Source organism: Daphnia carinata, chromosome 1 (genome assembly GCF_022539665.2).
Source record: "Daphnia carinata strain CSIRO-1 chromosome 1, CSIRO_AGI_Dcar_HiC_V3, whole genome shotgun sequence".
NCBI classification, from domain to species: domain Eukaryota; kingdom Metazoa; phylum Arthropoda; class Branchiopoda; order Diplostraca; family Daphniidae; genus Daphnia; species Daphnia carinata.
The window spans coordinates 9563162-9591150 of NC_081331.1; the positions used below are offsets into that span (position 1 = coordinate 9563162).

Sequence of the window (27989 nt, forward strand, 5' to 3'; positions counted from 1 at the left end):
TCTCTGGACGACCTTGGGCGCAGGAATCTTAAAGTTACTTGTATTTCTATTTTATATTAAACTGACACCTGCCCAACCGTTTTTTTTTTGTAGGGAATAGCGTTTCAATGGGTTCACCGTGATTGTTTCTATCAAAGTTACGACACACATAACTGTTCCAGTCAACGAATTTGGAAAACGTTCATTGGTTTATCTAAATGGCTGCGACACAGGTCGTTCTAGACCTGTAGACCTGTAGACTCTGTTTTTCCACGTACATCACATACATACTTACGAACCAGTAAATGCACTGTGAAATAGTTCCGTTCAGGCAGCCATACCCAACGCAGAGGAAAGAAGGTCGCTTCATTAGCGGACGAGGAGTACTAGCAAAACTGTATCGATGCACGTTTGAAGTTGTGCTAGAATAGAGGAGGGGAGGGGCATAGGCAGTAACCGGAAGAGACAAACACATTCATCAGTATTATGCTTACTTAATAAAGAATTTATTTTGACCACAAAACACCTTTTTAAGATCACGCGTGCGTAATTAAACTGATAATATTATAAAATGCATTTTTGGTGATCTTTTTAAAACATCGTTAATGCACGTGAAAAAAACAAAAATCAAAAGAGGGTTTTCCCAACAAGTTCAATGAAAACGCTGAAAGTCGTGCCTTAGGAATTTTATTGGCAAACGCCAACGAAAATATTTAGGACATTGAGCCAAGATGTTTCGCTTGGTGTTTTGCAATCCAGCCAACGTAATTGCTGACTCGTGTATAAACACCGGCATAGTTGGGATCAGCACAACCTCTGCCATAGGAGGTGATCCCGGCTAGAACACCGTCGACCAAGAGGGGACCGCCACTGTCATCCTTAGATTTCAACTTGACATTTGAATGCCATTGTCCGTAGATTAATGCAACGGAAATTTATATTTTAATCAAGAGAATAACCGGCAGATTAACGACGGCCGCCGCGTTGGCGTAGCCAGGGAAAGCTCGCATGACTGGTTTCTTGGTGGTCTTAGGTTTTGTTGTTGTCTTCACCGTTGATTTCTTGGTAGTTTTCGGCTTTGTTGTTGTTGGTTTCGTCGTTGGCTTTTTGGTTGTCGGTTTTTTCGTAGTCGGTTTCTCAGTTGTTGGTTTTCTAGTGGTTGTCGGTTTTTTGGTAGTTGTGGGTTCCGTAGTGGGTCACGTTGGCGGTTCCATCGGTGGCTCCGTCGGTGGTTCCGTCCGCGGTTCCGTCGGTAGTGCGGTTAGTGTTTCCGTCGGGATTCCGTCGTCCACCGGAAGGGGGGCGAACGCGAGAGTTGTAACCGTTTCATTCAAAAACAGCAACGCGATGTCGTTTTTCTGGAATCACGTGATTGTTAGCAACAAGGAGACACATTCAGAGATAGGAAATATTCTTCTTAATGTGCTTCTATTAGTATGGCGTGAAAATTCAAAGGAACTCAAACATCATATTTCTTTTTTACGTCTACTTTGCTATGAACTACTTGAAATGAATGCTAAGTCTAAGACACATTTTTACTTGGAAACGCTTACGATGCCACCGTAATCTTCATGCCTCACAAAGAACGATACGCCCCGAACCATTGAGCCATCTCCGCCACCGTCCGATGACAACGTGTTTAGAAAGACAAGGTAAGAGGGAGCGGAATCGTTGGAACTGAAATCACAAAACAAATGGATCACGCGAAGGTGAACGATATGTTAGAAAAAATGTGGCATGCATTAAAACATAAGTCGTTGTAGGAATATTTCCTTAACATGATGGATTACCGTGTGGTGGCAACGGTTTTGTCATTTTACCTGCCAAGACAATGAGCCGCTGTCACGACAACGTATTCTGCAATCAAAGTCCCACCACAGTAAACTCCATCCAAATCAAGATAAGCCTACAAATGAAACAAGATAAACTAAAAAATAAAATTGCGTGACCGATGCATTGCATGGAAAAGAAACCGTAACATTTTTAAAACAGAAAATCTTCATGAAACATTTTTCGTTTGTATGCCTGTAATTGATTTACCATGAACGGAAATTCACCGGCGCTAGCGGGCGTTCCACCAATGATATGGATATAGATGAAAGGCCAGTTTCTAAAGTCCAACACAAATTGTTGCAGTTTCAGAGGTATCATCCTTTTGAACCCTCACTGGCTTTTATCAAATTGAATATAAAATACAAAACAGAAAAAGAAAAAGAAGTTTTACTGTTAGCAGCGGTTTTGTTGCCAGTGTGTCTGTACGCACGCACGGAACTGACCAGGCTAAATAAGCCTAAAAGCTAATGCATCAAAACACAGTGAAAAGCTTTTCTTTGAAGACATTTTATTTATAACGAAATTAGCGTTGGAGACATTTAAGTCCTAATGTAACCAGTCAATTGAAAATCGTTTTACCCAAATAGAGGGCGAGACTCATCGTGAAGGTAGTTCAGTAGAACGGGGAAGCGTCGTCAGAATCTTGAAGACACGTGACTAATGATCAACGTGTGCAAACTTCCCCTTCTTATTTGAATTTTAAATACATTCAACTAGGCATTTACTACAAGCTATGGTAGACATCTGCCAGCGCTGGAAAATAACAAGTTAATCATGCTTGAACGCTTTTTTCTGCGTTGAAACTTATGTAAGGTTCGAAAAAATCCGTTCCTTACTTATAATTATTGGATAGAGATGATGAACTGTATTGTTGCACTGTTTTCGAGTATTTTTACAAAGACCAAATTGATAATTGACGAAAGGAGACTTACGGAGACAGTCTGACAGAGATGGCACTTAAAAGAAGACTCGCTGTTATGACAACTGAAAGTAGACTGCTTGGCAGTAAAAAGTAGACTGCACGGTAGAATTACTAAAAGTGGAATGCTGGCAATCAGGAAAAAGTACACCATTTATACGAAGAAGCAAGGTCGTTTAGGATTAAGTGTCCCAACGGGAATAAATATTCTGCGTGTAAATGTAAACTATGTGAAGAAGTGACAAGTTTTTGTTGGCGGAAGAGGGGAAAAAGGGGTTGCAAGCGTGGGAAATGTAAAGAGTACGGTTGGCCGTGCCTTACACTTAGATTGGGGCTTACACTGGGGGAAACGTACACTAGGTGAAAGTATGAATCACTTGCAACCTGAAATGTGTTTAATATTCTAGAAACATAAAACCGGATACGTGAATACTGGGTTCCTGGCTCATAAGAGAGGCAGGTGGCATTGTACATGTGCATGAGTTCAATCAGTTCAGACATCTTTCGCTGTCGTCAGTAGAGTTTAGTACGTCAGTAACTTTGTGACTGTTGGAATAAAAAAAAAAGTTTATTTTAGAAGAGATTGTATGATTTGATATGATGAGAATGCTACAAAAAGAGTCCCATTTTAAACTATTAACTCTCCCACAAATCCGGCAGCTGTTACACCCACACCTGATATACAGGCTGAATTTTTCTCCTAACCAATTAATGGTAGAAAGTGGTAAACAAAATAATAAGAAAAGCTAATTTGCATGGAAAATGGAAATAGAAATTTGTATTCTTCTTCCGTGTACTTTTTCCTAATGTTTATACTTTTAACTTAATACTAACTCACTATTTTATTTCCTTGCCTCGGTCACCAAATAGACACATAAACTTTCATATTACAGGGTACTGAACGATGCAGACAACAAAGACAATCAAATTAAATCATACACCTTACATACTACCCCGATAAGCACTAATTAAGATTCCGACAACTAATTTCATTTAATTCACCAGTGAAACTCGTGATCTGGTGGAGTCAGCGTCAGTCCTTGTTATAACATCAGCAGCAAAGGGATGTCACCATAAAACAATCATTAACTACCTACGGCCTAGTCACTTCTACGGTCCTCCCAGGTTAATGGTGGAATGGATTTTCTGGCTAATAAAACAGAAAATTCCCTGATTTACTTTGCTTATTCACCGAATTTTAAAAAAATGGCTTTACCTGGTATATATGACGTGGCGATTAATCTGCATGCGATGTGTTGCTGGCAATACGGCGTATCCAACCTGGGAGATGTTTATGCCTGGAGAAGTTCTACAATACGGGTGCGAAGATAACGTTTACGATTACGTGACGTCTACAGTCATCTATGTTCTTAACAAATAATTACAATCAACACGATAAAATGTAATTAAAGAACGCGCATTACCAGAAGCATTTAACTGGAAAATCTGAGGCACTTCAATCACGTCTTTCAATAAAAAAATGACCTCAGTATCGGCAAGCGAAACAAGTTGCAGTCCAGCAACTGTCCTCACATGCAGCTCTGCAGCGAATGAATTTCAACAGTGTCATCTCCGTTATATACGTTTCCTTTTCTCTGAAAAATGAAGCGAGGGGCGCACAAACTAACCTTGATATTGTACCTGTATCTAATTTGCTTTTTCTTCGAATTTCTACAGAGAACGTGTGAGAAAGCTTGCCTATCCCGCCCGTTGGAACAAACGAGAACTTGCTATCTGCAAAATTTTTGTCGGGAATGGATAGCCAAATCTGTACCGAGAAAGATGTGCGGGGAGTGGGACGACATAACCGGGGGGACTGGCTCGCAACTAAAGTTTTTGTTTTTAATGTCCTTGCCTACACATTTTGGTGCCCTTGGAAATAGAAACCTTGAACACAATATGGTATAAATGGCCAATACTTGGCAATTTGTATACTTTGTGTAAGTTGCAAAAATAATTGTGTTGTGCAGGGAATTGTCAATAAAATTGTTTTTTAAACAAAATTTTTGCAAAACTCATTTTCTTTATTGAATGGGTGTTTGCAATGTTCACAACTTTACAACTTATAATTAGCAACTTTCTTTCTTCTTCAGCTTGCACTATTCATAATTATTGTTGTTGCCACCTTTGACGTATGCATTTGTTTCGTTGACCTATGGTTTTTCGGTAAGCATAAACAATATGTTTGAGTAATATAAAGTTGTTATTGTGTATTATTTTCACACCGCAACAACCAACAACGACTTTATGTTACTCAAACATATTATTTATACCTAAAACAAGCAATCATTCGCATTGCTATTAAAATTACATTCATTATAATTGCTGCAGCACAAAATGGAAAGTTAATAGTTAACAGTAATAATAATTAAGTTAAGCAAGTAGAATATAGCAAAATAATTACTGTTATATGTAAATCAAAAATAATACTTATAGTTATATGTAAATCAAATCAAGTTATTAGGAATTTAATTCATTATTATTGCTGCAAAATGCAATTCAAAATGAAAAGTTAACAGTTAATAGCAATAACAATTAAGTTAAGGAAATACAATATAACAATATAAAATAAGGTTTAGTTATATGTTAATCAAATAAAGTTATTCATTTAAAAATCATATATTTATATGGCTAGAATGCGTAAAATTGTATTTAGACTTAATTAGAATCTGACCGGTAGATAGCCATAGCTGTAAAAAAGAAAAAAGGCCGATTTTTTTTTTTTTTTTTTTTTTTTTTTTTTTTTTGGTAAAAAGGATTGCCATAAAAAAACTGTTCAAACTTCTCTTTCATTTTGTCTTGGTGATTGACCGTCTGAAATCTATTGGCTGAACTTGATTTTAATCAAGTTTTGTTGGGATACGCACCGCTTGAAAGTGCAATGGTTCGAAGCCTTAAACATGTTGTCGAATGCACTACTAGCTCGGGATAAATTGATGTTTTTTTTCGGACGGTCGGGATACTATGCCAGTGTTTTCATTCTTGAGCTACGTACCGTTTAATGAGGGACTTCGGCAACAATTTGAATCGTTAACAAAATCGACTCCCACGATTAATCAATCAATATCAGTTGTTCATCCTCTGCCTCTGTGATGCCTGGTGGTTACTCTTAAACAATTAAATAACCTGTTAAACAGGTATCGGCCAACAGGAACTCATTAAATAAATGGCAACTCATTAAATAAGGAATACATTAAATAAACAATTTTCTATTGTAGCAAGCATTTGTTCTCTACGTAAAACCAAAAAAAAAAAAACATATAAACACTTGTATGTAAATGTCGAGAAAATTCACAAATCATGGGGGTATGGTAATATGAATAGCACTTGCTGAACAACATATTAAAAAGGGAATAATAGAAAAGAGATTTTACTTGCAAACAACACCTCAATATTCCACATGAAATTTCCCATCGGTGAATAGAATACATAAATTGAATTAGAGTCTTCCGCGAAATGTACGATTTCCAGAGCAACTTCGATGCCGATATTGAACCCGCGCCCAACGAATTGCGTAGCAAATAAATGAGTTAATGGTGGAACTGTACAATTTCAAATCGAACGGAAAGCTGTTTTGGACGGTCACAATAAGAAAAAAAGACGACAAGGAAATGGATCTATTTGGCAAAATAAGGCACCAGCTTTGATTCTAAATTACGTTTGAGTGAGTACAGAGACCAACGGTTTCATTCAAGCGGCATCATTGGCTCTAGCGTCCGACTCGATGATGGCGACAGCATGAATCGTATTACTTTTGTTATCTTTACTAATGGCGGACGAGTCTGCGGCACGGCCGACATTGGCGTGCTGCTGATGCGGCATGGCGGTCGACAATTTCAAGTTGCGGTGTGGCGAATAGCCGCTGTAGTTCGAGTCGGTCATGGAGCGGCCATCAGCTTCGTCCCGTCTCGTCATATCCAAAATACCTTGACGGAGGGTCATCGTGGCCGATGAAGTTGATATTTCCGCTTCGGGAGATGAAGTGTCAAAGACACTAATACGATGTTGAAGCCGTGATCCTGTGGCATGGAACGCTCCACTCGACGCGCCCCACGAAGAGCCGAATTGCTGCAATTTGGTAGGGCGGGGAGGCGGTCGTTTGGCGTAGCCAAGGTTCTTATTCAAAGCGGATGGTTCTGTTTTATCGACGAGTTCCGTCACCGTGTCAGCCAATGAGATTTGATCGAACGAATTGAAAACGTCTTCGGAAGACGCGACGCTGCTGGATCCGGTGGCTGTTGCGGCTACCGAGTTGCCGTTAGGGCCGCTGGTGTTGACCAGCAACTCGGAAAGAGGCGGAGCCAAACCAAGACCCATGTTGCGCTCGTGGTAGACGTCCGAGATTGGCATTTCTCGGTTGAGTCGGTTCATTTGCGTCGCGATGATGTGGTCTTGAATACTACGCGAACCGGCGTTGTGAGACAGCTGGACTCCGCCGGACAATTCCGACTCTCCCGGACGTAACGAATAGATGACGCTGGATCCTTCCATTTCGTGATCCGATGGACAATTGTCTACCGGCCGTTGGTTGGTCATAGACGGACGAGTTGTGCCTCCTTTATGGAGCGTCCTCGTAGCTGCAGCAGCCGCTTTGGCCATTACTAACTTGCCCGGTTTGGAATGATGGAACACGGCGGCCGAGAAACGTTCATTGACGTGAGAAACAGCTTCACGATCGGGCGTGACATTGGTCTCGCAAATGACCGAGTCCGTGTCATCGTCCAGTTGACGCTCTACGGATCGATGGCGACGACGTTGTTGCATAGCTGGGCCAGCAACTGGGAAAGTCGACGGAGCTTTGGCCAGCTCGCTGCGGACGCTTAGACGATCGAGCGTGTCCAGGGAGCCAGAACGAGCCGATCCTGTTTTGCCATTATTGCCATTTTCACTATCATCGGCCACAGTTTGATGCAGAGCCATCTGTCTTTTAAGTCCAGCAGCGAAGCCACCTGGCGGCTTGAAACGGGACCGTGAACGAGCGTCGGCCATCGTGTTGTTCTGCAGACCAAAGCTCTTAGCGTCTAACCTCAAACGGGATTCGTTGAACGCGCTGATATCTTCGACTTTGCGCGGATTGGATGTCGGGACTTTGCCCAGCGAGGCGGATGCTGGAGGTTGACGACGGACAGTCGACAAACCGCTTTCCCAATCGGCCGAACTGGTGGTGCTGGACGAAGAATCCGGGCGCGAAGGGTTGTTGCTTCCGCTGTTTTGCATCATAGGAGCGCCCATCTCGCTGGCCGGCGAGCTGTTTTCCTGCGACGCCAAACTTTGACGGGAGCAATACATGGAACGGATTTTGGATTGATGAGCCAACGTCAGCGACATTCGTAGACTTGGAACTGGAACTCCTCTATCACTTCCAGCAGTACTGGACATACCAGCCAACAGGCCAGCAATGCCACCTTGTCCTCTATGACCCAAGCCTATTAATATCAAAAAAAGAAGTGAATTTTGGAACTAAGATGTACATTTTAAAAATGCTAAATAAATTTACTTGAGCGATGTACAGGATCGACGGGACTAGGAGTAAAAGCAGCGTCACTTTCGCGGCCACGTGAATCACCTCCTACGGCCGTCCTGCCGTCCGGTTCACCTCGACAGCCGCTACGAACGTAACTGCTGAACGCCGACTTGACACTGGCGGACAAGGGCATCCGGCGAGACACCAAACTGGAATAGGTTTGATGAGTGGATGTTCCTACTCTTCCGGTTCCGTTGGCTCCCCCAGCTGTTCCGCCGTTGTTGCCAACAGATGGCGCTGAGCGTCCGGATCGATTAGATACAACGTTGCGTTGGTTGTTGGACGTTCCGTCCTGTTCCTGCTCTTCTTCTTCCTCGTCGGATGTAAGGCTCTCTACAGAGCTGGACGAGTCCAGTGATAGGCTCGTAGGGGTGTCTAAAGTTTCTAACCGAAAAGGCCAAATGAATAAAGAGATACAAGAAAACGGAGATACATGGGAAAAGGGTTGCCGGAACCGGACATACCAAAGAGAGCCAACAGGGCTTGTAGGGCGAACTGTATGTTGCGTTTGTTGGCCAGCTTGCCCGTCCTGAGGGTAACTTCATTGCGACCGACTTCCATAAGGTCGAATCCGAGTGATGCCAACAATTCGTGGCAGCCGGGCAAACGCCAAAGCTTCACTGGAACGGGAATGTCGACACTTTCGCTCTCCAGGTCTCGTAGTCCCAACTGGACGGTAGCGTTACGCAAAACGGCCGTGATATCGTCAGTCGACGCTTCGGAACTGGCCAGCAATTTGGAAATGGCGAGGAGAGAAGGTGTTGTCAATCCCAGCAGAGCTTGAAGGCTGGCCGAGCATTGAGTCAGTCTCTCTCCTGGATCACTTTGCGGGAAGAAGACGGACGCCGGAATGTTGTTGGCGGCCGGCTCGAAACGGAACCCAACCGAAATGAGCAGCTCTTTCCAGCCACCGACTGGGCCGACTTTGTTCTCGATACTACGCTGAGTAGTGTACATGGCGTTTCGGTATCCGCGATGGATCCGCTGGAGCGATTTCTCAACTAAATGAAGCGTCACTCGCAAAGCGTCCCGGCACTTGTCCGGCGTCTTGAGCAATTCCGTCAACGCTTGGCCCATTAAGGCCACTTTGTTGGATAGTCTCACATCAGCTCCGACCAAGACAAATCCTGCCCAGTTGGCTGGATGGGCAAAGTGTTTTGTGTGTTGGACCGTCTGCTGGGCCTCGGAAAGCGCCCGGCTGGCTCTAGCTCCCTAAAATCATCATTTAAAATTAATTCGAAATGTGAGATTGAAAATGGGCAAGCATTGATTATTTTTTTTTTTACCTGCAAGAGAGAAGAGTAGAAAGTTCTCATGAAAATCTTGACGGCCGTGTCTGGGACGGGCCACAGAGAGACGAGGACTGATTGAGCTCCGGCAGCCAACAAGGCGCGAGTTAAGCCGACGACACCGTCGGAATGGGCAACTCCGTGATGATCTCGAGTGTGAACTGAGCTGACGACGACAAGACGGGCACAGAGACGCAAATTGAGGATATCAGCAGCCGTCAGGAGGAATTCGGACAAGGCCGGCAAGTCCGCTGTGGCGGCCGAAGACGACGGAGCAACTCCCGAAGCCACCGATTTGATGTCGTCGTCTTGTTGATGGAGAGACGGACGAGTACTTCCAGTCTGACTGGCTCCGTCGCCATCGCTAGCGGCCAGGCCGTCCATGGAAGGAGCCAAAACGATGGCCGAAAGTTTCCACGAGACGTGAGTAGCAAAGTGAATGCATTCGACTTGAGACAGGTGACGCAAAACGGCATCTTTGGTGGCGGCCGCTCCGGCCAGCAGCGAAGGCGTTTGCAACATTTCAGCGACGACAACAGCTTCTTGTTCGGCGTAAGGAATATCCGTCCAGCCCCATTGTTCCACAACTGATTGACTCATTTTTGGGTTGCCAATAACCAGCGCTGATGTGGCCGGCTGCTGTTCCAGCGAATCGCCACCTACCATGCCGGAAGAGTAACTGGATAGCGAGACGGCCGTCAGCGGACCAGCCGAACGCGTTTGATGCATTTGCAGTAGTTTGTTATTGCGACTGGCGCTCTTTTGTCCAGTCCGCAATGATGTCAGAGACGGACTGACGATCAAACTGAACCGTTCGCACAGGTAATCATTGCTGCTCTGCGGTTTGAGGAGGGAGAACGGGACGAGGTAGAGGTCTCCGTCCAGCACTAGAACGAGTTCTCGTGATGTAGAGCTGGCCGAAAGTGGTGATTGCCCGTATTGCGTCAAACGGTCCTCGACGGGCGCCAAGAGCAGATCGTAAAGCGAACGAAGACAGGCCGGTCCTTGCCAGATGCTACGACGCGAATGGCGTAAGCTGCCCGGTCTCGAGACGGACGACAGCTGGCTGGCCGACTGTCCGCTGTTGATTGATACACTTCCCAGGCTGAACAGGCTGGACAGACTGTAGTTGCTGCTGTTGAACGCGTGAGAACGGTTGACCATCCGCAAGAAACCGGATCGATCTCCTTCCTGATTCATTTTATCGCCGAGTTCGCCTAAATGTTGGGACCAAAGGTCTTCCAGGTCGCCGTTGTCTTCGCGCCCGTTGCCGCCGCCACTCGATTGCCATTCGACTCCGAGAGCTTCCCGAATTCCCTGGATGTACTGGTCCAGTAAAGATCCTTCCCCTTTGGCTGATTCCATTTCGTTCTCTTGGCCAGCATTGCCGGAATCGGAAGCATCAGCTCTCGTTCCATTGACTCCTTCCGGATTGATGGCTGCTTGATGGAATGCTACGACACCTTTAGTGGGCACAATCAACCAGCAGTAGAGATAGCCGGCCGCCAAGCTGTAGTAGAGGACGGACGCTTTTTGTTTGTTGACAATCTCCATGATTTGCTCGACGCTAGTTGGTAACGAGTCGTCGAAAAGGGCAACTCTTCCATGACTACCGCGGGTTTCAGCGTCACTTGTGGCTGCTCCTTGGCGTTCCAGCAGCAGATCGACAAAAGCTCGGGTCCGTCCGCGTTCCGCCACTAAAAGAGCTTCACTGGATCGTCCCAAATCGACCAAAACTCGTTGGAGGACTTGGTAGCAGGCCGTCTGGAGGTCGAAGAGTGATAGACGGTAATCGGCACTGCCTCTGGCTTCCCGCCGGACGGCTTCTAGGAGTCCAGCAGCCCGTTCCATGTGCACTTGAGTCCCTTCCAAATCGCCCGAGCCCCAAAGAGCAAGTCCGAGTCGGTGTCGGATGCGGGCCTCTTCTTCGCGGAGGCTCAGAGCCTCCGAGATTTGGAGGCCTTGCTGGAGATAAGCGACGGCCTGACTGGGATTGCCCAGGGCGTGGTGTAACCGGCCCAAACTGGCGAAAGCTTTCGTCTTGGCTACTTTGTCGTTGATTTGCGCCGCCATGCTCAAATGCTGTTCCTGGCAATGGACGGCCTCGTCAAGCCGGCCGAGCGCCTCCTGAGTGGCTCCGAGATTGCCGTAAGCCCGGCACTGGCCACCGGACGAGCCCGTTTCTTCGGCTAATCGAAGATCGAGTTGGTGGTACTGGAGCGCTTTGGTATGTTCGCCCATTTGCTGGTAGACGCAGCCGAGTCCGCTGGCCGCTTCGGCTTCGACTTGGCGGTCGTTGAGTTTTCGAGCGATGGAAATTTGATGTTCCAGGCACGAAACGGCCTGTTCGAAATTGCCCAGCACGCTGTGAAGCTGGCCGAGCTCTCCGTACGCCTGGGCTTTGGCCGCCGTGTTGCCCAGCTCGTGGGCCACGACCAGCCGCTTCTCGAAACAAACGAGCGCCTGTTGGAGGTTGCCCAGGCATCGATGCGACTGGCCCAGTCCGCGGTAAGCGTGCTCCTGGTCTCGGAGACTCTTGGTCTTGAGAGCGACGGCCAGACACTGTTCGTGGCACTTGATGGCTTCGTCATAATCACCGAGAGCGTCGTAGCAGTCACCTAAATTGCCGAACGCTCTTCCCTTGTCCAGCATGGCGGTGGCCGTCGACAATTGAGCTAACGTCGCCAGCTGTTGTTCGAAATAGCCGATGGCTTCCTCGTAGTGTCCCATGTTCAACCGGGCGATTCCCAAATTGCCTGTTTTAAAAAAAAAAGAACCGGTCCAAACAAAAAATTTGAGTACTGGAATTGTTTTTGGAACAAACAAAAAAAAAAAAAAAAAAAAAAAAAAAAAAAGAAATGAAAGGGAAGGGAAGGGAAGGGAAAAGAAGCGATTTGTACCGTGAGCTTGTGCTTCCATCGTCGAGTCCCTAAGCTCTTTGGCGCGGTCCAGCTGTTCCTCGTAGCACTTGATGGCATGCGTGTAGTTGCCCAGTGCCATGTGGACGCTTGCCAAGTGGCCGTGAGCTCGACATTCTCCGCGGACATCGCCCGTCTCTTGTCTCAGTGTCAACTCTTGCGTGTAACAACCCAGGGCCTTATCTTGATAGCCCATATGCCGATGGGCGACGGCCAGAGCCGCGTACGACGACGCTTCCATGTTCTTCTCGCGCATCTGCTTGGCCAGCTGCAATTGTTTCTGGTAAATGTTGACGGCCTCTTCCGCCTGGTTCATCTTGAGCATCAGGTCGCCAATGTTGCCCAGGGCTCTGAATTTGCCGACAGCGTGCTTGGTGATGTGCGTTATGGTGAGGAAGTACCTCTGGCATTCCAGGGCCGTCTCCATGTTGCCCAGGGCCAAATGGGAGAGACCCAGGTTGCAGTAGGCCCGGCCCATGTTCATCTTGTCCTGCAAGTCTTTGGCCAGGGCCAGATCCTGGTCGTAGTATCTTATGGCCTCTTTGAAGTTGCCCAGGCAGTAGTGAGCGTAGCCGAGGAAATGACAGGCTTTGGCCTCTCCTTCAACGTCCTGCAGCTCCTGGGAGAGCATCAAGTACTGTTCGTAAAAGGTCACGGCCGCCCCGAATTCCGCCCGCGAGCTGTGGCAGTTGCCCAAGTTGAGGAGAGCGCAGGCCTCGCCGGCCGTGTCTTTCAGCTCGCGGGCAATGTTCAAATGGCTGTGGTAGTGCAGGATGGCCATGTCGTGCATGTGAAGCGCCTGGTAAGCGACGGCCAGGTTCCCGTGAGTCGACGCCTCCGAGCTCCTGTCGTTCACCTCTTTGGATATCGTCAGCTCTTGTTTGTGGTATTTAATGGCCTGCTCGTAGTAACCCATGGCGCTGTACGCGTTGCCGATGTTGCCGTAAGCCCTGCCCATGCCGGCCCTGTCCTGCAACACCCGGGCAATGTTCAGATGGGCTTGGTGCAGCTTCAGGGCCGCGTCGTGATCGCCCAGGAGCTGGTAGACGATGCCCAGGTTGGAACAGGCTCTGCCTTCCGCCACTTTATCTCGGGTGGCCAGGGCCATGTCCAGCTGTCGTTCGTGCCACCTTTTGGCTTGCCCGTAGTCCGACATGCACCGGGCGGCGTGACCCAGGCCGGCGTAAGCTCTGGCTTCGATGTTCCTGTCGTTGAGCTCCTGGGCGATGTGGAGCACGTGATTGTGGAAGGTGATGGCCCGCTCGAAATTCCGCCGGAAATGGTGCGACGAGCCCAGGTTGGAGTAGGCCCGGGCTTCTTCCACCCGGTTGCCCAGCTGTTTGGCTATCCTCAAGTGTTCCATGTGACACTCGACGGCCGCTTCGAAATCGCCCATCGCCAGGTAGACGGCTCCAACGTTGCCAACTTCACGGGCTTCCGGCAACCTCTCGCCCAGTTGCTTCACCAATTGCAAGCACTGTTTATGACTGGCCAGCGCGTTCGGATAGTCCCCAATGGCCGTGTAAACGTGACCTATTGAAGTAAATACAAAACGAAATGGCTCGTTAGTCGTTAATTTTTTTTTTTTTTTTGTGGCACGTCCGCCATTATGAATGGCCATGCTGTTCTAATTGAAGGGGCGTGAAACTTGATTAGATTTTTTGTTGTTTTTTTTTTTGTTTTGTTTTTTACCGAGACTAGTCAAGGCCAATGCGGCCGCTTGGTTATCTTTGCACTTCATGGCCAGCACGAGCTGGTAGCGATGCGACGTCAACGCCTCTTTGAAATTGCCTTTGCTGAAATAGGCCGATCCGAGGTTGCCGTGGGCACGACATTCTCCCACCGTATCGCCCAGCGATTTGGCAACGGACAGATCCTGTTGCATGTAGCTGATGGCCTGCAAAAAATGATGGCGGGGTTATGTGATTGGTTTTTTTTTTTTTTTTTTTTTTTTTTTGTTTTTTAGTTTTTTAATTATTATTAGATGGATAGGGGATATGGTTTTTTACCTGGTCGAGCATGGAGAGCGCCCAGTAGGCGGAAGACAGGGCCGAGAAGACGGATCCGCGCAACTTGAGGGAGCAAGTTCCGATCCTTAGAGCGGCTTCCAGGACGACGACGGCCGCCTTGTAATGACCGGCGGCCAGTAGCTCCTGGCCAATGACCGAAATGACGACGAAAGGTGACTTGTCCAGGCGCATGGCCTGCAGTTGCCTGTAGGTCGGTTCCAAGGTGGACCGCAACGGCGATTTCATGGCCGCCTCCACCAAACCGGCTAGTAGCTGCAGGGATTTCGGATCCTGGGCAAGACCCGAGCTGAAGGCCGCCAAAGCATCTGAATGCCGTCCGAGACATTGCAGCGCCACTCCTTGCCGGTAATAACCCTAATTTTTTTTGTTTTTTGTTTGTTTGTTTTTTTTCAAAAAGAAAAACCATTGAAACATTTTGAATATGGAAATTTTCAAATTAAAAAAAAAAAATGAGTTACGGTAGTAGCTTACTGGGACCATCAGCAAAAAACAACAGGGAAATTACATAATATACATATTTTTTTTTTTTTTTTTTTTTTTTTTAATGAGCCGGAAAGATGTTGGAACAAAGTACGATAAGAACGACAAAAGGTTATAATAACGTGCTGGCCGCCATTCGTTGACGACACTTTAACATCCATATAAGCAAAGAGGAAAAAAAAAAAAAAAAAAAAAAAAAAAAAAAAAAAAGAGCGAGGTTAAGTAGACAAGAAGTGAGGGACAAATGATCTCACGAAAAGGAAAAGGAAACAAGAAAAACAAAAAAAAAAGAGAGGGAAATAATTTTTAATGGAAGCGGGTTTGGACGGGGCGTAATCAGTCAGAGCTCCATGGTCAACATCACTCGGCAATTAGACGAATGACGGCCAAGATTGACGTTCTTTTTTTTTTTTTACCCACCACACAGAACCTTGAAAATGCAAAATTAGAAAAGAAAAAAAAAAAAAAACGCGCTAAATTGTGCGTTTTTTTTTTTTCCTCAAAGCGGGAGGAAGTCATTTTTTTGTGTGTGTGTGTTACTAACCAGTTCATCTTTGATGACTGGAGCCGCTAATAGATCCGGGAACGTTTATTTACTTGCCCTTTTTTTTTTTTTTTTTTTAGTTTAAATGGATGTCTGCGTGGCTCTTTGTTGTGTCTGTGTGTCATTGTGTGTGTATGTGTGTGTGTGTTACGAATTACAATTTATTTACTCTTTGCTTTGCTTGTAGTTTGGCTTGGGAAAAAAAAAAAAAATAAATAAATAAATTTGCAATCAGCCGCCCAAAAGAGCTGCGGGCAGGAAAAACAACGTTCCGAAGAGAAACGCCGCTATCGAAAATGCAAATGCAGTGGCACGTCACAAAAGACGCGGGCTCTTTTCTTTTTTCCCGAAAGCACAAACAGAAAGTTTCACCAAAAAAAAAAAAAAAAAAAATCTACACACATTGAAGATTCAAAGAGAGTGTGTGTGTGTGTGTGTGTGTGTGTGTGTGTAGAAAGGATTTAGAGGGGGAAAAAAAAGGGTGCTGCAGAGAGAGAGAGAGAGAGAGAGAGAGAGAGAGAGAGAGAGAGAGAGAGAGGGAGAGAGATCGCCCGGTGAGCAGCGCTCCGCTCTTAATCGGACCGCCCGCCGCGATCGGCTCACACACATACACACACGGAGCAGGGGGAGGGGGGGATACAACATGGAAAAAAAAAAAATCATGTAGAAGAACAAAGAATTCTGTCTAAAAAAAAAAAAAAAAAAGAGTGTTTTTTTTTTTTTTTTGGCCTCGTCGGTTTTTTATCCAAATATAGTGATCGCCTATAATGTAATGATTGAAATTGAAAAAGAAAGAGAGAGAGAGAGAGAGAGAGGCCCGTACACAAGATGAATAGTTATTGATTCAAACAGCCGCGTGCGGCGATAGATTTCACACACGCTGGCATTCCGACAAGACACGACACCCCACCTGCGTTTGTTTCGGTCTATTAGCCATTAAGGCAATGAGCTACGGTTTGAATATACATCAATGACGTCAAAAAAAAAAAAAAAAAAAAAAAAAAAAAAAAGAAGGTGTTTTTTTTTTTTGGGGGGGGGGGAGAGAGTGGGGGGGGGGAGTGATCGTGAGACGGTTGGGGAAAAAATCAAATCAAATCAATATGAAATCGACTTACTTTTGGCCATTTGGCGTTGAGTTCGACGGCTCTGGACGCGTCCTGCAGGGCCCGGGCAAAGTGTCCGAGTTTGACGAGAGCGGCCGACCGGTTGGAGAAGAGGATGTGATTGCAGGGATCGAGGGCGATGGCTTCGCCGTAGAGGCCGACGGCCGTCTCGAAATCCCCATTCTGACAGGCCTGGTTCGACTGGCGCACCTTGTCCAGGAAGCTGGCTTTACTGGCGGCAGACAGCTCAGAGTCGGCATCCACCTCCACCTATTTTTTTTTTTTTTTTTTTTTTTGTATGTTGTGAATAGCAATCAAATTTCAATGTTAGAACAGCATATTATTTTCAAAAAGAAAAAGAATAGAGCCAACAGTTGTGCTATGATTGCGTGGCGGGAATTCCAATAACATGTACACGTCTTATACGAAGAAGAAGAAGAAAATGAATATCCAGCAAATAGAAAGAGAGAGATAATAATGCAGCGAGTCAAGATAGCGGCAGCTCAGGACTTAACACACCCCTTCCATGTCATTCTTTTCCTTCTTGACTTGTTTTTTTTTTTTTTTTTTTTTTTTTCTTTTTTTTTCTTTTGTTTCTTTCACCTCGTAACCCGACGAGAAATGATTTCAAACTGATCGCTCGGGAAACAGAAATCCCCCCCCCCCCACTGAAACTGACATCAACGATGAGAGAGAAAGAGAGAGAGAGAGAGAGAATCCAATGATTCTTCCCATCGGCATCGATTCAATCATGCAAATGTATGCAGTTTCACACACACACACACACACACACGAAGAAGAAGGAGGAGGAGGAGGAGAATTCAGAAAATACATTTTTGAGCGAAAGTTTTTTTTTTCTTTTTGTTGTTTTGGTGTGGGGTTTCCTATTTGAATTCACAAACGATGTTGCCACGTATTCCATTTCGATGCATCCCAAACACACAGAACAAAAAAGAGAGATCTTTCGTTTTTAAATCAGCCAGACTTGCTGACTCTGTTTTAAAAGAAATCACAAGAAAAAGATGTTTTTTTTTTTCAAAGAGAGAGGAGGGGGGGGGAGAGAAGAGAGAACTTTACGGGAGAGAGTTCTATATTTTACATAGATAATGATGTCATTCATCATGTTGAAAACGAGAGAGAGCGCGCGAGTTAACACTCACGTAAAAGTGAGTTTTCAAAAAAAAAAAAAAAAATAAAATAAAATAAAATAAAATAAATAATAAATAAAGCCTCAAAAATGTTGAAGAAAAAAAAATATCAGAGACCGGTTCGATAGGACAGGGAAGAAATAATAAAAAAAAATAGGAAAAATAAGATTTCCGTGAAAGACAACACAAGGACGAACACGGTTTTCAAGTCTGAGATTAAGGCACGAAAAAAAAAACAAAAGGACAACAGTGGGGAATTTTTAAAATAAAAAGATAAAATGAAAATGAGAAAGGAAAAAAAAAAAAAAAAAAAAAAAAGGGCCATGTGTGATCCGTTGCGATAGGATGTCAATTAATCAATCGGTTCGAGCATTTCTTAAGGGGGAGAGGCTTCTCCTCGTCTACGGCCAGACACGTCAACACACACTCGCTATAAGCTTTTGAAAAGCGTGTGGTCAAAGAGTACGCTTTCCTCTATGGCAACGTTGGAACAACTTCCAGTGTTTCGTTTCGGGGTGGGAACTATAGGAATAAAACTGATAGGAAAAGGTCATTAAAAAAAAAACAAAAAACAATGAAAAGAGATTCAAACGAAGGAACAGCAAAATAGCCCCAACGAGGAACTACTTTGCGCCAAGTCCTCAATGGTTATAAAGTGTATCCCTGCGTCACAAACTCTTTCATGTTCTTTCTCGATTTTCATCAGCAGCCCCAGCAGCGAAATAAATTCCAAAGCCAAAAAATCGAGTCAAACATCTTCTGAAGTCTTTAAAAAAAAAAAAAAAAGAAAAAAACCCGTAATTAGAGTGTGTTACAAGCGCCGCTCGCTGCGCCAACTCAAATCACCTTCATCAGCCGTGTGTGTGCTGCTGAATACATCAATGAATGGAGTTTTTTTTTTTTTTTTTTTCTATGCAACAAAGTCCGCATTTCTGGCTGAACAACAAATGGCTGCCTATGTGTTTTTTTTTTTTGTTTTTTGTTTTTTTCGTTACACTCGTACCATTTGAAAAGGCCCGCTGTTTGCAAACGTTCGGGACTACTAGGGATATGTAGCTCTTCTTTGCATATGCATTTTCACGTGACGCAATACGTCAGATGGCGGGGAGCAAAGGGTTCATGAGAGAGAGAGACTCTTTAAAACGCGGACACGCATTCCAGCATTGGACTTTGATGCCGTTTGACACCACGAATTCAACTATCTTCGTTTATTGTTCTTCTTTTTTTATCAATTTCGTTTTACTCTTTGCCTATATATAGATGGGAATGGGGGGGGGGAGAGAGATCTGTCGTCGTCATTTGCCTGGGTCTGGGTGTTTTCTCTTTGATAAACTCAGACAGAGTCCTACTCATTCCGTCTATTTTTCATTGAGAGAAAAACAAAAAAAAAAAAAACAAGCGCTTCGTGTTTCGGACCCCTCTCGGGCCGATCAAACAGATACGCAAGAGTGTGTGTGTGTGTGGGTATTAGAGATACGAACGCACTCTGTTGTTGCAGGTGAAAAAAAAAAAAAGAAAGAAAGAAAAGGTCTGACAATAGATACAGAAATAGAATTGAAAATGAAGAGGGATATCATAATAAAAAAAAAAAAAAAAAAAGACAATTTAAAAACGATGCCCACATCAACTGGCTGTTGCCGTGTCTCGGGGTTCTTGTTGTCAGTAATGACCCGTCGTCGAGCTAATAATAGAGCAGGGCCAGCTAAACAATTGCAGCCATCAAAGCTTGCGGGCCAGCAAACAACAGTCACCAGCGGGAAAACAAAAAAAAAAAATAATAATAATAATAAAAATGATTCAAATCCAAAAACTTAACGCACACAAGTTTGCCTCTTTTATTTTTTTCCTTGTTTTTTTTTTTGTTTTTGGGCCGAGGTCACGCGACCTTCTGCAATCGGCGGCGCGTAATTCAAATGACATTTCCCGTGTATGTACACCGTTCCCCTTCCGGCAAACAAACATTGATTCTTCCGTTCCTTATTTAATTTTTTTTTTTTTTCTTTACCTTTGAGAAGAAGAAGAAGAAGAAAAAAAAAAAAAAAAGGCAACAGGTAGAGTGAATAACACATTCCATTCGAGACTAACGCCGCCTAGGCGGATGAGCAGGTTGCGTGCGTTCTTACGTCTAGAATTCCTTCTTTTTCTTTTCTTGTGCACAGCCCAAGAGGAAATAATCATCGCTAGGGAAAGAGGGAGAGAGACAGGGAAAAAAAAAAAAAAAAAAGAAAAAAAAAAAAAAAATACACAACAAACAGAGAGGGGGGGGGGCATCGAGACTCACGGTGTGTGTACGTATATTCAATGTTTTATAGGTAGCGAAAGAAGACGCGAAGATAATAGAGCCACCAGCAGCACCACACAAGACGAAGGGAAATGGAGAAGTGGGAGGGTCGAGCCGGGGTCAGACAACATCGACGACGGCGACGGCGACAACCAGCGGGTCTCGAGACAGAAAGAATTAGAGAAATAAGCGGGTCGTGAGAATGGAACAAAAAAAAAAAAAAAAAAAAAAAATTTAAGGAATTTCTTTTTGAACATTTTGTTATTCACATAGACGCACATTGACTGACACAAGTCACTCAAGTCACACCGGATTTTCAGACGCAATTTTTTTTTTTTTTTTCAAGAGAACGGACGAAAAGAAACAACAGTTTTTTTTTTTTTTTTTTTTTGCTTGATGCTGGAACGCCGCTTTTCCTTTCGGCAGAAATGAGTTGGGAAAAAAAACAAATAAATGGACATCTTTTCTGATAATAAAATTCTTTGTTTGTTAACCAGCTTTTTCTTTTTTTCAAGTCGGGACGATCGAATGCTGTTTCCCAAACGTAAGAGAGTACTTCCATTTTGTTTTTTAAGCAGGAGAGGGCAGCCGTCTGCCATCCTGGGCATAGACACCTAATTACAGGTGAAGAAATAGGAGACGGATAAGGAAAAACAAAAAAAAAAAAAAGAAAAGGTACGTAGAGGGAGGAAAAAAGCCGGTAGAAAATTTAAAAACAAGAGGACTTGCACTTGTCTATCATTTTGACGAAGGGGAAAAAAAAAATGGAGGGGTGGAATTATAGAGGGAGAACAGACTCTTCTTTCCGTGTTATTTATTTGAGCTTTCTCTTTGAATTTTCTCGGCTCTTGTAATGCAGATAAGAAAGCCGATGTCGGCAGAATGCGACAAGCGACGTCGTTTTCATGGAGAAAAAAAAAGGGGGGGGGGGGGAGATCAAATATATAAAACAAAAAAGACGATCGCGCTGTGTGTGGTTGTCTAGAATATCGTCGGGTCTATATGGTTGGAATTATAGTAGCAACTGTGTCTGGTAAGTAGTAGCCTCATATTCATTCTACCTTTTTTCTCTTATGTTTGCCTTTTACCTCTTCAGGGGGGGGGGGGGATTGGTTTTGGTATATTTGAGGGTCCCCATTTTTTTTTTTTCTTGCAAAGGGGCCTATCAAAGTCGTCGGCGGCGGCGAGCAGGCAAAACGGTCATCCTGGAACGACAGGGAGAGGAGGGGGGGGGACACACCGTAAAGGCATAAAAAAAAAAAAAAAAAAAGAAAAACAACACGACAGTGATAATCATTTTGGTTGGTGGTTGAAGCCTTCATTTCCCTCGTAGACCAAAGAAAGTACCCTTCTCCATTTTGTTTTTATTTCCCCCTCCCACCTCCCCCCTTCCTCAAACCCACCCTTTCTTGTATGGCCGCCGTCGTCGCCGTCGTCTTGTCGGTGTTTGTCGCTTTCTCACCTGCTCTTCAGAAAAAAAAAAAAAAAAAAAATGTCCCCCCCCCTTTTTAAAAACTAGGGAATGGCTACACCCCATCAATAAACACAAGGAAGAAGAAGAAGAAAAAATCTATGTCGGAACCATAACACGTATTTTTTTTTTTTTTAAAGTTCACAGGGTACAATGGTTCGTATTGGCGTAGATTTCTTTTGCGGCTCTGGACAAAAACAAAAACATAAAAAAAAAAAAAAAAAAATTTTTTTTTTTTTTTTCTTGTACGGTTGACACGCATATCAATGATGATTACAAATCGTAATGAAAAACAGTTTCTAAACGTTTATGCCCTCCTATTTTTTTTTTTTTTTTTAGACACTTAAACAGATGTGTTTTTTTTTGTTGTTACCTTACAACAACAACAAACGGTGTGTCGTATACTGTTTTCTTTTTTTTTTTTTTTTTTTAAGACACTTGGCAAACACCACTCCAAGAAAGAAACGTGTTCGTTTTATTAGTTAAAAAAAAAATTATATTTCGTGTTAGTCGTTGGATACGGCAGTTCCCCCCCCCCTTAAAAAAAAAAGGGTGAAAAAAAAAAAAAAGAAAGAAAGAAAGAACTAGCATAAAGAGAAATAAAAGTAGTATGAAAATGGCAGTCATAATTCCATCCACACGCTCGACCCATTAAGACGATTCGACAAGCCAAAAAGGAATTTAAAAAAAAAAAAAAAAAAAAAAAAAAGTTTCCTTAGTTTCTTGTTTTGGACTCTCTCTCTCTCTCTCTTAATTTTTTTTTTTTTTTTTCTAAAATAAATAATATAGGTGTATAATAATACGTGATGTAGACCTCCGGTAGACGCGCAAAATTGCAGTTCTCTATTACAACAACGACCGACGGCATTTGTTTTAGCTCCAAGCTTAACTATTTTTTCTTTTTTTTTTTTTTTTTTTTTTTGATATTTTTATTGGCGTTTTCCAACCGTCTAAAATTCTTTTTTTTTTTCATTTCTTTTTACGTCTGTAGCGTGTCTGACGAGCTGCGTAATAATGGACGCAAGCAAGCGCAAATGGAATGCGCTAACTAGTGCAAGTCTTTGAGTCATCTGCGTTCGGCCTGAGTTTCGTGGCGAAACAAAACAAAAAAAAAAAACACGTTCGCGTGCAAATGGCGAACCGTTGCTCAACGCCCTTAAATTTTAAGCAAAAAAAAAAAAAAAAAAAAAAAACGGATAGAGATCGATAGAAGAAAACGCTTGAGAGTAAGACGAGCCGAGAAGCTGTCCGATGGCATTTGTCAATCAAGTGAGGCGATTTTTCAAGCGCTTCGTTTTCAACAGCTCAACGCATAAATCATGGGGGGGGGGGGGGACCAGGAAAGGAAGACTGTACCCAAAAAAAGAAACGTTGGCATTTTTTTCTCTCGATAGAATACAAAAGAAAAAGGAGCGAGAGAGATAGAGAGAGATTCAAATATTTTTTTTTTTTTTTTGTTTTATTATTTTTTTTTTTTTTTATTTCCAGCAGTCGAGTGAGAAATGATGGCGCGTCCCATTCGTCACGTGTGAAATAGCAACAAGTACCGCCGCACGCTCGGCCACGTTCGAGTCGCCCGTCATCAGTAGGTATTTACGACATTCAAAGTTTGAACGAATGGAAAGAATGAGAGATAGCTTCAAGCTACCGTGAATGATTCACGCACATGACAACGACGGCCAAGTACCGCTACGGCTGGATTCCAACCGGACTTTTTCTTTTTTTTTTTTTTTTTTTTTTTTTTTTCTTTTTTAGCGCATTATATTCAACATCTCTTCAACCTCTGTGTATCTTGTTTTCTTCTTCTTTTTTTTTTTTTTTTTTTTTTTTACTGCATCGACCACAGGTGGATGAGAAAAAAAAAAAATAAATAAAAGGTGTTGTTGTTGTTGTTGTTGTTTTGGAATCGAGGCATAGTCGGCGACAAATGGGCTGGGAAACGAAAAAAAAAAAAAAAAAACAAAGCGGCCAAAAGTGGAACAAGACAACAAGTCGTAATATCCGTGCCCTCAAGAAGGACTCGGCGGAGGCTAAATAAAAAATAAAAATAAAAAAAAAGAATGCGGCAACGTCGCATTCCTCAAGCTCCCGAAGAAGAAGCTGACAAAGCAGCCCCTTCTTCAACAAGATATTAAAATAAACAAGCACTTGTTTCTTATTTCTTTTTTCTTTTTTAGATATAAAAAGAGAAGCTGCTGCTCTTGGCGGGGTTTCCTACTATCGAAATTTTTTTTACTTAATACACAGTGCACCGTACGTGTACTGTTTAAATTGTATTCACACACACACACACACACACACGTAGACGGGAATGGGGGGGGGGGAATGAAGAAAGAATAGGGGGCAAATAAAGAAAAAGCCCTGCGGCTAGATACACACACACACACACACATACACACGCACACAAAACGTAAGGACCAGCCGGGCCAGTCCGTCCAGTTTAGATGTGTGTGTGTTGTTTTAAATATAAATACATCTTATATTGATGCGCGTTTGTTTTGTGTTTTTTTTTCGTGTGACTTTTTTTTTTTTTTTTTTGTGATCACGCAGCTGCACGCCCTTTGTTTTGTTTTATTGGTGTGGAAAAAGCGAAAGATTCACGAGACGTGAATTTCAAGCCAAAATAAAAACGGCATTTTTGACGCGAAATGTTTTGCAACTGAAACGGAATTGTGAATGAAATATTGTTAGACTCTCAGCGAAAAAAGAAAAGAAACATCAGACTAATAATAATGGAACGAGCAGGCAGAAAATCGAAAGAAATATATATATATTATTATTATTATTATTTTCGTTTTTCTCTCGTGTTTTAATTTTATTTGAAAAGAACGGAATAAATGAGAAGAGGCAAAAGAGGAAGAAACTTAAAAACTTTGGCGGAGATGGAGAGAGAGAGAGAGAGAGAGGCGGTGGCACACTATCTATCCTCTTCTTCTATTCTTTGTAGTTTATTTTATTTTACCTTTTTTTCTATACTAGAGAGAGAGAGGTTCCCTCCTCCCCACCTCGGAGGACCCGATCACTCCCACCTTGCGGGGATATGTCATTACCGACCGACTCAAAAAAAGCGCGCCCCCCTCTTATTTTATTTTTATTTTTTTCCAGTTCTTTTATCTTTGGGATAGCACCAGTAGATGTTATTCTTTCTAAAAAAGAATAAAATCTAAGAAAAAAAAAAAAAAAAAACAAGACCATTTTTTTTCCCCCTCTTTATTTTTTAAAAGTCTGGTAGCGACGGGCTAAGGGGGGGGGGGGGGGGGGGGGTGAGTTCGGTGTTTTTCCCTTCACCTTTTTTCCCGCCTACCTTCCCACAGCCGATGCGTGTAAGGGCCTACGTTCGTTCGGAGGTAATGAAATGTGTATACAAAGACGAGAGACGCGTACATGAAAAAAAAAAAAAAACGCGAGGGGTAGAGAATTTAAGTAGTTATATAGAAAGAGAGGGAAAGACATCAACTTCCAAGAATTACAAAACTCTTCTTTTTTTTTTTTTTTTTTTTTTTTAATTCGTTTTCTATAGAGAGAGAAGCGAGAAGATGAGATACGATTACACGCACAAGACATTTCGTTCAAGGGGGTTATCTCTTCCTCTTGGCTGTTCCGCCCTCTTGCAACGAAGGGAGGAAATGAAAGGGAGGACAAAACATCACAGAAGAAAATAAACACGACAAGCGTTTATTTCACAATCCACTTTGGTGTTATTATTATTCTTCTTCTTCTGCCTCGTTTTTTTTTTTTTATGTTTTATTGTTATTCGTTGCAGCTCTTACGCTGTCAAATGCCACTCAGCGTTCCACGAACAACGTCGTGTTCTTCTAATGTGTTTCAAAATGAGTCTCTTCGTTTCGAAAAAAACAAACAAAACAGGGTTTGATTGGTTGAATTTTCGATTGATAATCATCTAAATATGGCCATTGATTTCGAACGATTGTTTAATCAAGTGAAAGCAGCTTTTGCTTGACGATTGGTGGACGGCCATCCAACTCCCCCCCCCCCCCCCCCCCCGATTGCTTTTTCTCACATTCGTGTGATTTTTGTTTCGAAGAAAATCAGAAAACAAGATGCCCCCCAAAAGAAAATTTTTTTTTTCGAATCTTTATTCTCCATCTTTGGAATATTTGGGGCATTGTATACGGTGGGAGAGAACGGGAGGGGGGGGGGACAGGGGCCGAATCAAAAACTGATCTTTTTCTGAAATCTTGTCGCCCGGTCTTGTTTCGTTCTCTACGTATTTTCCAATCACCCAAAACTGAATAAATGAGAACGCCATTAGTTCTAGTTCGACCGGTTTTATTGCTTCCTGGCCATCTTTCTATCTCTCTCTCTCTCTCTCTCTCTCTGGCCTTAAAAAACTTGCGTGTGCTTCTTTCCACCTTCGAATGTGTATATACGCCTATATTGCTTGTCGTATATCCTGGAAAATGATATTCGGCAGACAAGTTCCACACCACCCGCACATCGCATCATCTTTTTTTTTTTGTTTTTCTTTTCTCCATATAATAAACGAATATATATATATAATATGGAATCAAGGTGTGTCGACAGGTACACAACGTTCCTGCGCCAGGCGGACAGGTGGTGTGTGTGCTCGGTGTCAACTGCTTGGCGATTGGTCAACATGACCAAAAAAAAAAAACAAAAAAAAAAAAGAAACACAAAAATATGTTGGAAACGACTTCACCACAAGCAAATCCAATTCGGTCCAATTGAAATTATTATTATTTTTTTTTTCTTTTTATAATAGGCGCACACGCCATCTTTAACGGACATTGTAATACATCAAGAATGTCTAACCCAGGGACAAGAAAGAAAATATTTAAAATGAAAAGGGTCCTCTCATTTTTCTTTTCTCCTTTTTAAGGTAAAGTGAGAAGCATTTCGAAGCAAAAAAAAAAAAAAAAAAGCGTCGAGGATTCCAAAAGAAAAAAAAAAAATGAAAATTTTCGAGATGCCAAGATAATGATCGCCCGGCTAAAGGCAATTTTTATCAAAATGCGGACTTGTTTCGAGCTTCTAACAGTTCAAACAAGAGAAAAACTTGACAGGAATAAAACATGAGAATCACAAAATGATGATGAAGAAGCTGAAGAACAGGAAGAAAAAGAAAAGAAAAAACAAAAGAACGTCTAAAGGTATAGCTATCTATATGAGGAGGAATTTGCAACCGATCGACTGATTACGCGCGTTGCTTTGGAATGCAACGGGCGCGCTGGGGCTCGACCCACAGGTGTTTTTTTTTTTTTTTTTTGTTTTTTTTCTTTCTCCTTCCCTTTTTCTTTTCCCTCTTCTTGTATTCGTTTTCGTTTTGGTGGTTGGTGTGTGTGTGTGTGTGTGTGTGTGTGTGGGGCGGGAGCTCAATTCATATCCCGGACACCGATTTTTTTTTGTTTTTTTTTACTGTTTTTTTTTTTTTTTTTTTTCTTAATTTTTTGTTTTAAAAACACAACCACCAAAATAATCATAATCGTAATCATAAAGACATCCTCTTTCCACTCCTTATTTTATTATTATACATTTTTTTTTTTTTTTTTTTCGGTTGAAAATAACGCAAAGGACGAATAAAAAAAAATATATGCTATAAAAAAAAAAAGTGGGAGATGAAACAAAACGAAAAAAAAAAAAAAAAAAGCGAGAAAACAAGTCTGCCCGGCTTCTGGCGCAATCGGAGTAAATAGTTGAACTTCTCTTTTCTTTTTTTTTTTTTTTTTTGTTGTTGTTGTTTGGTTTTTCTTTTAAACAACAGTTAAACGATTGTTTATACACAACATGGTTTTTGTTGTTTTCCTAAAAACATTTCCGCCGAGATATTAAAAGAAAAAAGGCCGTACCTCGGAAGAATCACGCAGCGACATGACAACAGGTAGATCGTCTGCAAATGATGTCAGCTTCCAGCAGCGAATAACAAAAATGGCAGCAGACGAGCAAATTCGGGAAGAAAAAGAAAATAACAAGTCACTAGCGCTGACTTTCGTTTGAAAATAAAAAAAAAACTCCAAAGTGTTAGTTGGCCATGACGCAACGATGACGAGAGAATGTGCACAACACCATAACGAAAAGCTGCTGGCAGCCAAAGAGAAAAAAACCACTGACAGAAATTTATTTTGAGCCAACACGTTGCCAAAGCGTCGTAATGTTCTCGGCGACCAAGTCAACTCTCTCACACACAGACACACACACAGACACACGCACAGATACACACACACACACACACACACAAAAAAACGAAATCGCACTGATCAACACCACCTGTAAACGTGCCAATCAGCCTTTCAAAGTGGCTATATCACTTGCACGCACACAGTTTGACAAGCACAGGTTGTGCGACAATGCCAGACCACCACCGAAAACACGACAAAAACACGACGTTGGCGATGTGTAAATAAATGTACAACACTTTTCGTGAACTTGCAAACATATTTTTAAAAAATAAAAAACAAAAAAAAAAAAAATAGATGCGCCTCTTGTATGTG

At 43.0% G+C, this 27989-nt stretch overlaps 3 protein-coding genes and 1 long non-coding RNA gene across 4 annotated transcripts in view; 1 reads left to right on the top strand and 3 right to left on the bottom strand.

The window, feature by feature from the left end:
* The window catches only part of LOC130695491 (lysosomal aspartic protease-like), a 101378-nt gene that overhangs the window by 39820 nt on the left and 33569 nt on the right, over nucleotides 1-27989 (top strand). The window lies entirely within an intron of this gene.
* LOC130696175 (trypsin Blo t 3-like) lies at nucleotides 693-2130 on the bottom strand. Its single transcript, XM_057519256.1, has 5 exons — nucleotides 2020-2130; nucleotides 1800-1885; nucleotides 1519-1656; nucleotides 939-1131; nucleotides 693-869 (listed from the first exon to the last, which is right to left on the bottom strand). Exons 1-5 carry the CDS (start codon nucleotides 2128-2130, stop codon nucleotides 693-695), a joined length of 705 nt encoding a protein of 234 aa, XP_057375239.1.
* LOC130695754 (uncharacterized) lies at nucleotides 3612-4271 on the bottom strand. The gene is made up of 3 exons (XR_009002475.1): nucleotides 4156-4271; nucleotides 3948-4100; nucleotides 3612-3881 (listed from the first exon to the last, which is right to left on the bottom strand). It is a non-coding gene; the product is annotated as an uncharacterized LOC130695754 (long non-coding RNA).
* LOC130695275 (tetratricopeptide repeat protein 28-like) lies at nucleotides 5923-27945 on the bottom strand. The gene is made up of 9 exons (XM_057518391.2): nucleotides 27348-27945; nucleotides 16632-16889; nucleotides 14472-14846; nucleotides 14155-14359; nucleotides 12445-13995; nucleotides 9542-12300; nucleotides 8720-9467; nucleotides 8229-8639; nucleotides 5923-8157 (listed from the first exon to the last, which is right to left on the bottom strand). The coding sequence occupies exons 1-9, from the start codon at nucleotides 27369-27371 to the stop codon at nucleotides 6422-6424; spliced, it is 8067 nt and encodes a 2688-aa protein (XP_057374374.1). The 5' UTR covers nucleotides 27372-27945; the 3' UTR covers nucleotides 5923-6421.

Bases quoted from the DNA above. Each gene is read 5' to 3' on its own strand.
- LOC130696175 (XM_057519256.1), bottom strand. From the start codon at position 2,130: ATGATACCTCTGAAACTGCAACAATTTGTGTTGGACTTTAGAAACTGG. The intron at 1,886-2,019 runs GTAAATCAATTA...TTTCATTTGTAG, and splicing joins CCGGTGAATTTCCGTTCATG to GCTTATCTTGATTTGGATGG. The intron at 870-938 runs GTTATTCTCTTG...TCAAATGTCAAG, and splicing joins CGGCCGTCGTTAATCTGCCG to TTGAAATCTAAGGATGACAG.
- LOC130695275 (XM_057518391.2), bottom strand. From the start codon at position 27,371: ATGTCGCTGCGTGATTCTTCCGAG. The intron at 14,847-16,631 runs GTAAGTCGATTT...AAAAAAAATTAG, and splicing joins TCAACGCCAAATGGCCAAAA to GGTTATTACCGGCAAGGAGT. The intron at 8,158-8,228 runs GTAAATTTATTT...TGATATTAATAG, and splicing joins CGATCCTGTACATCGCTCAA to GCTTGGGTCATAGAGGACAA.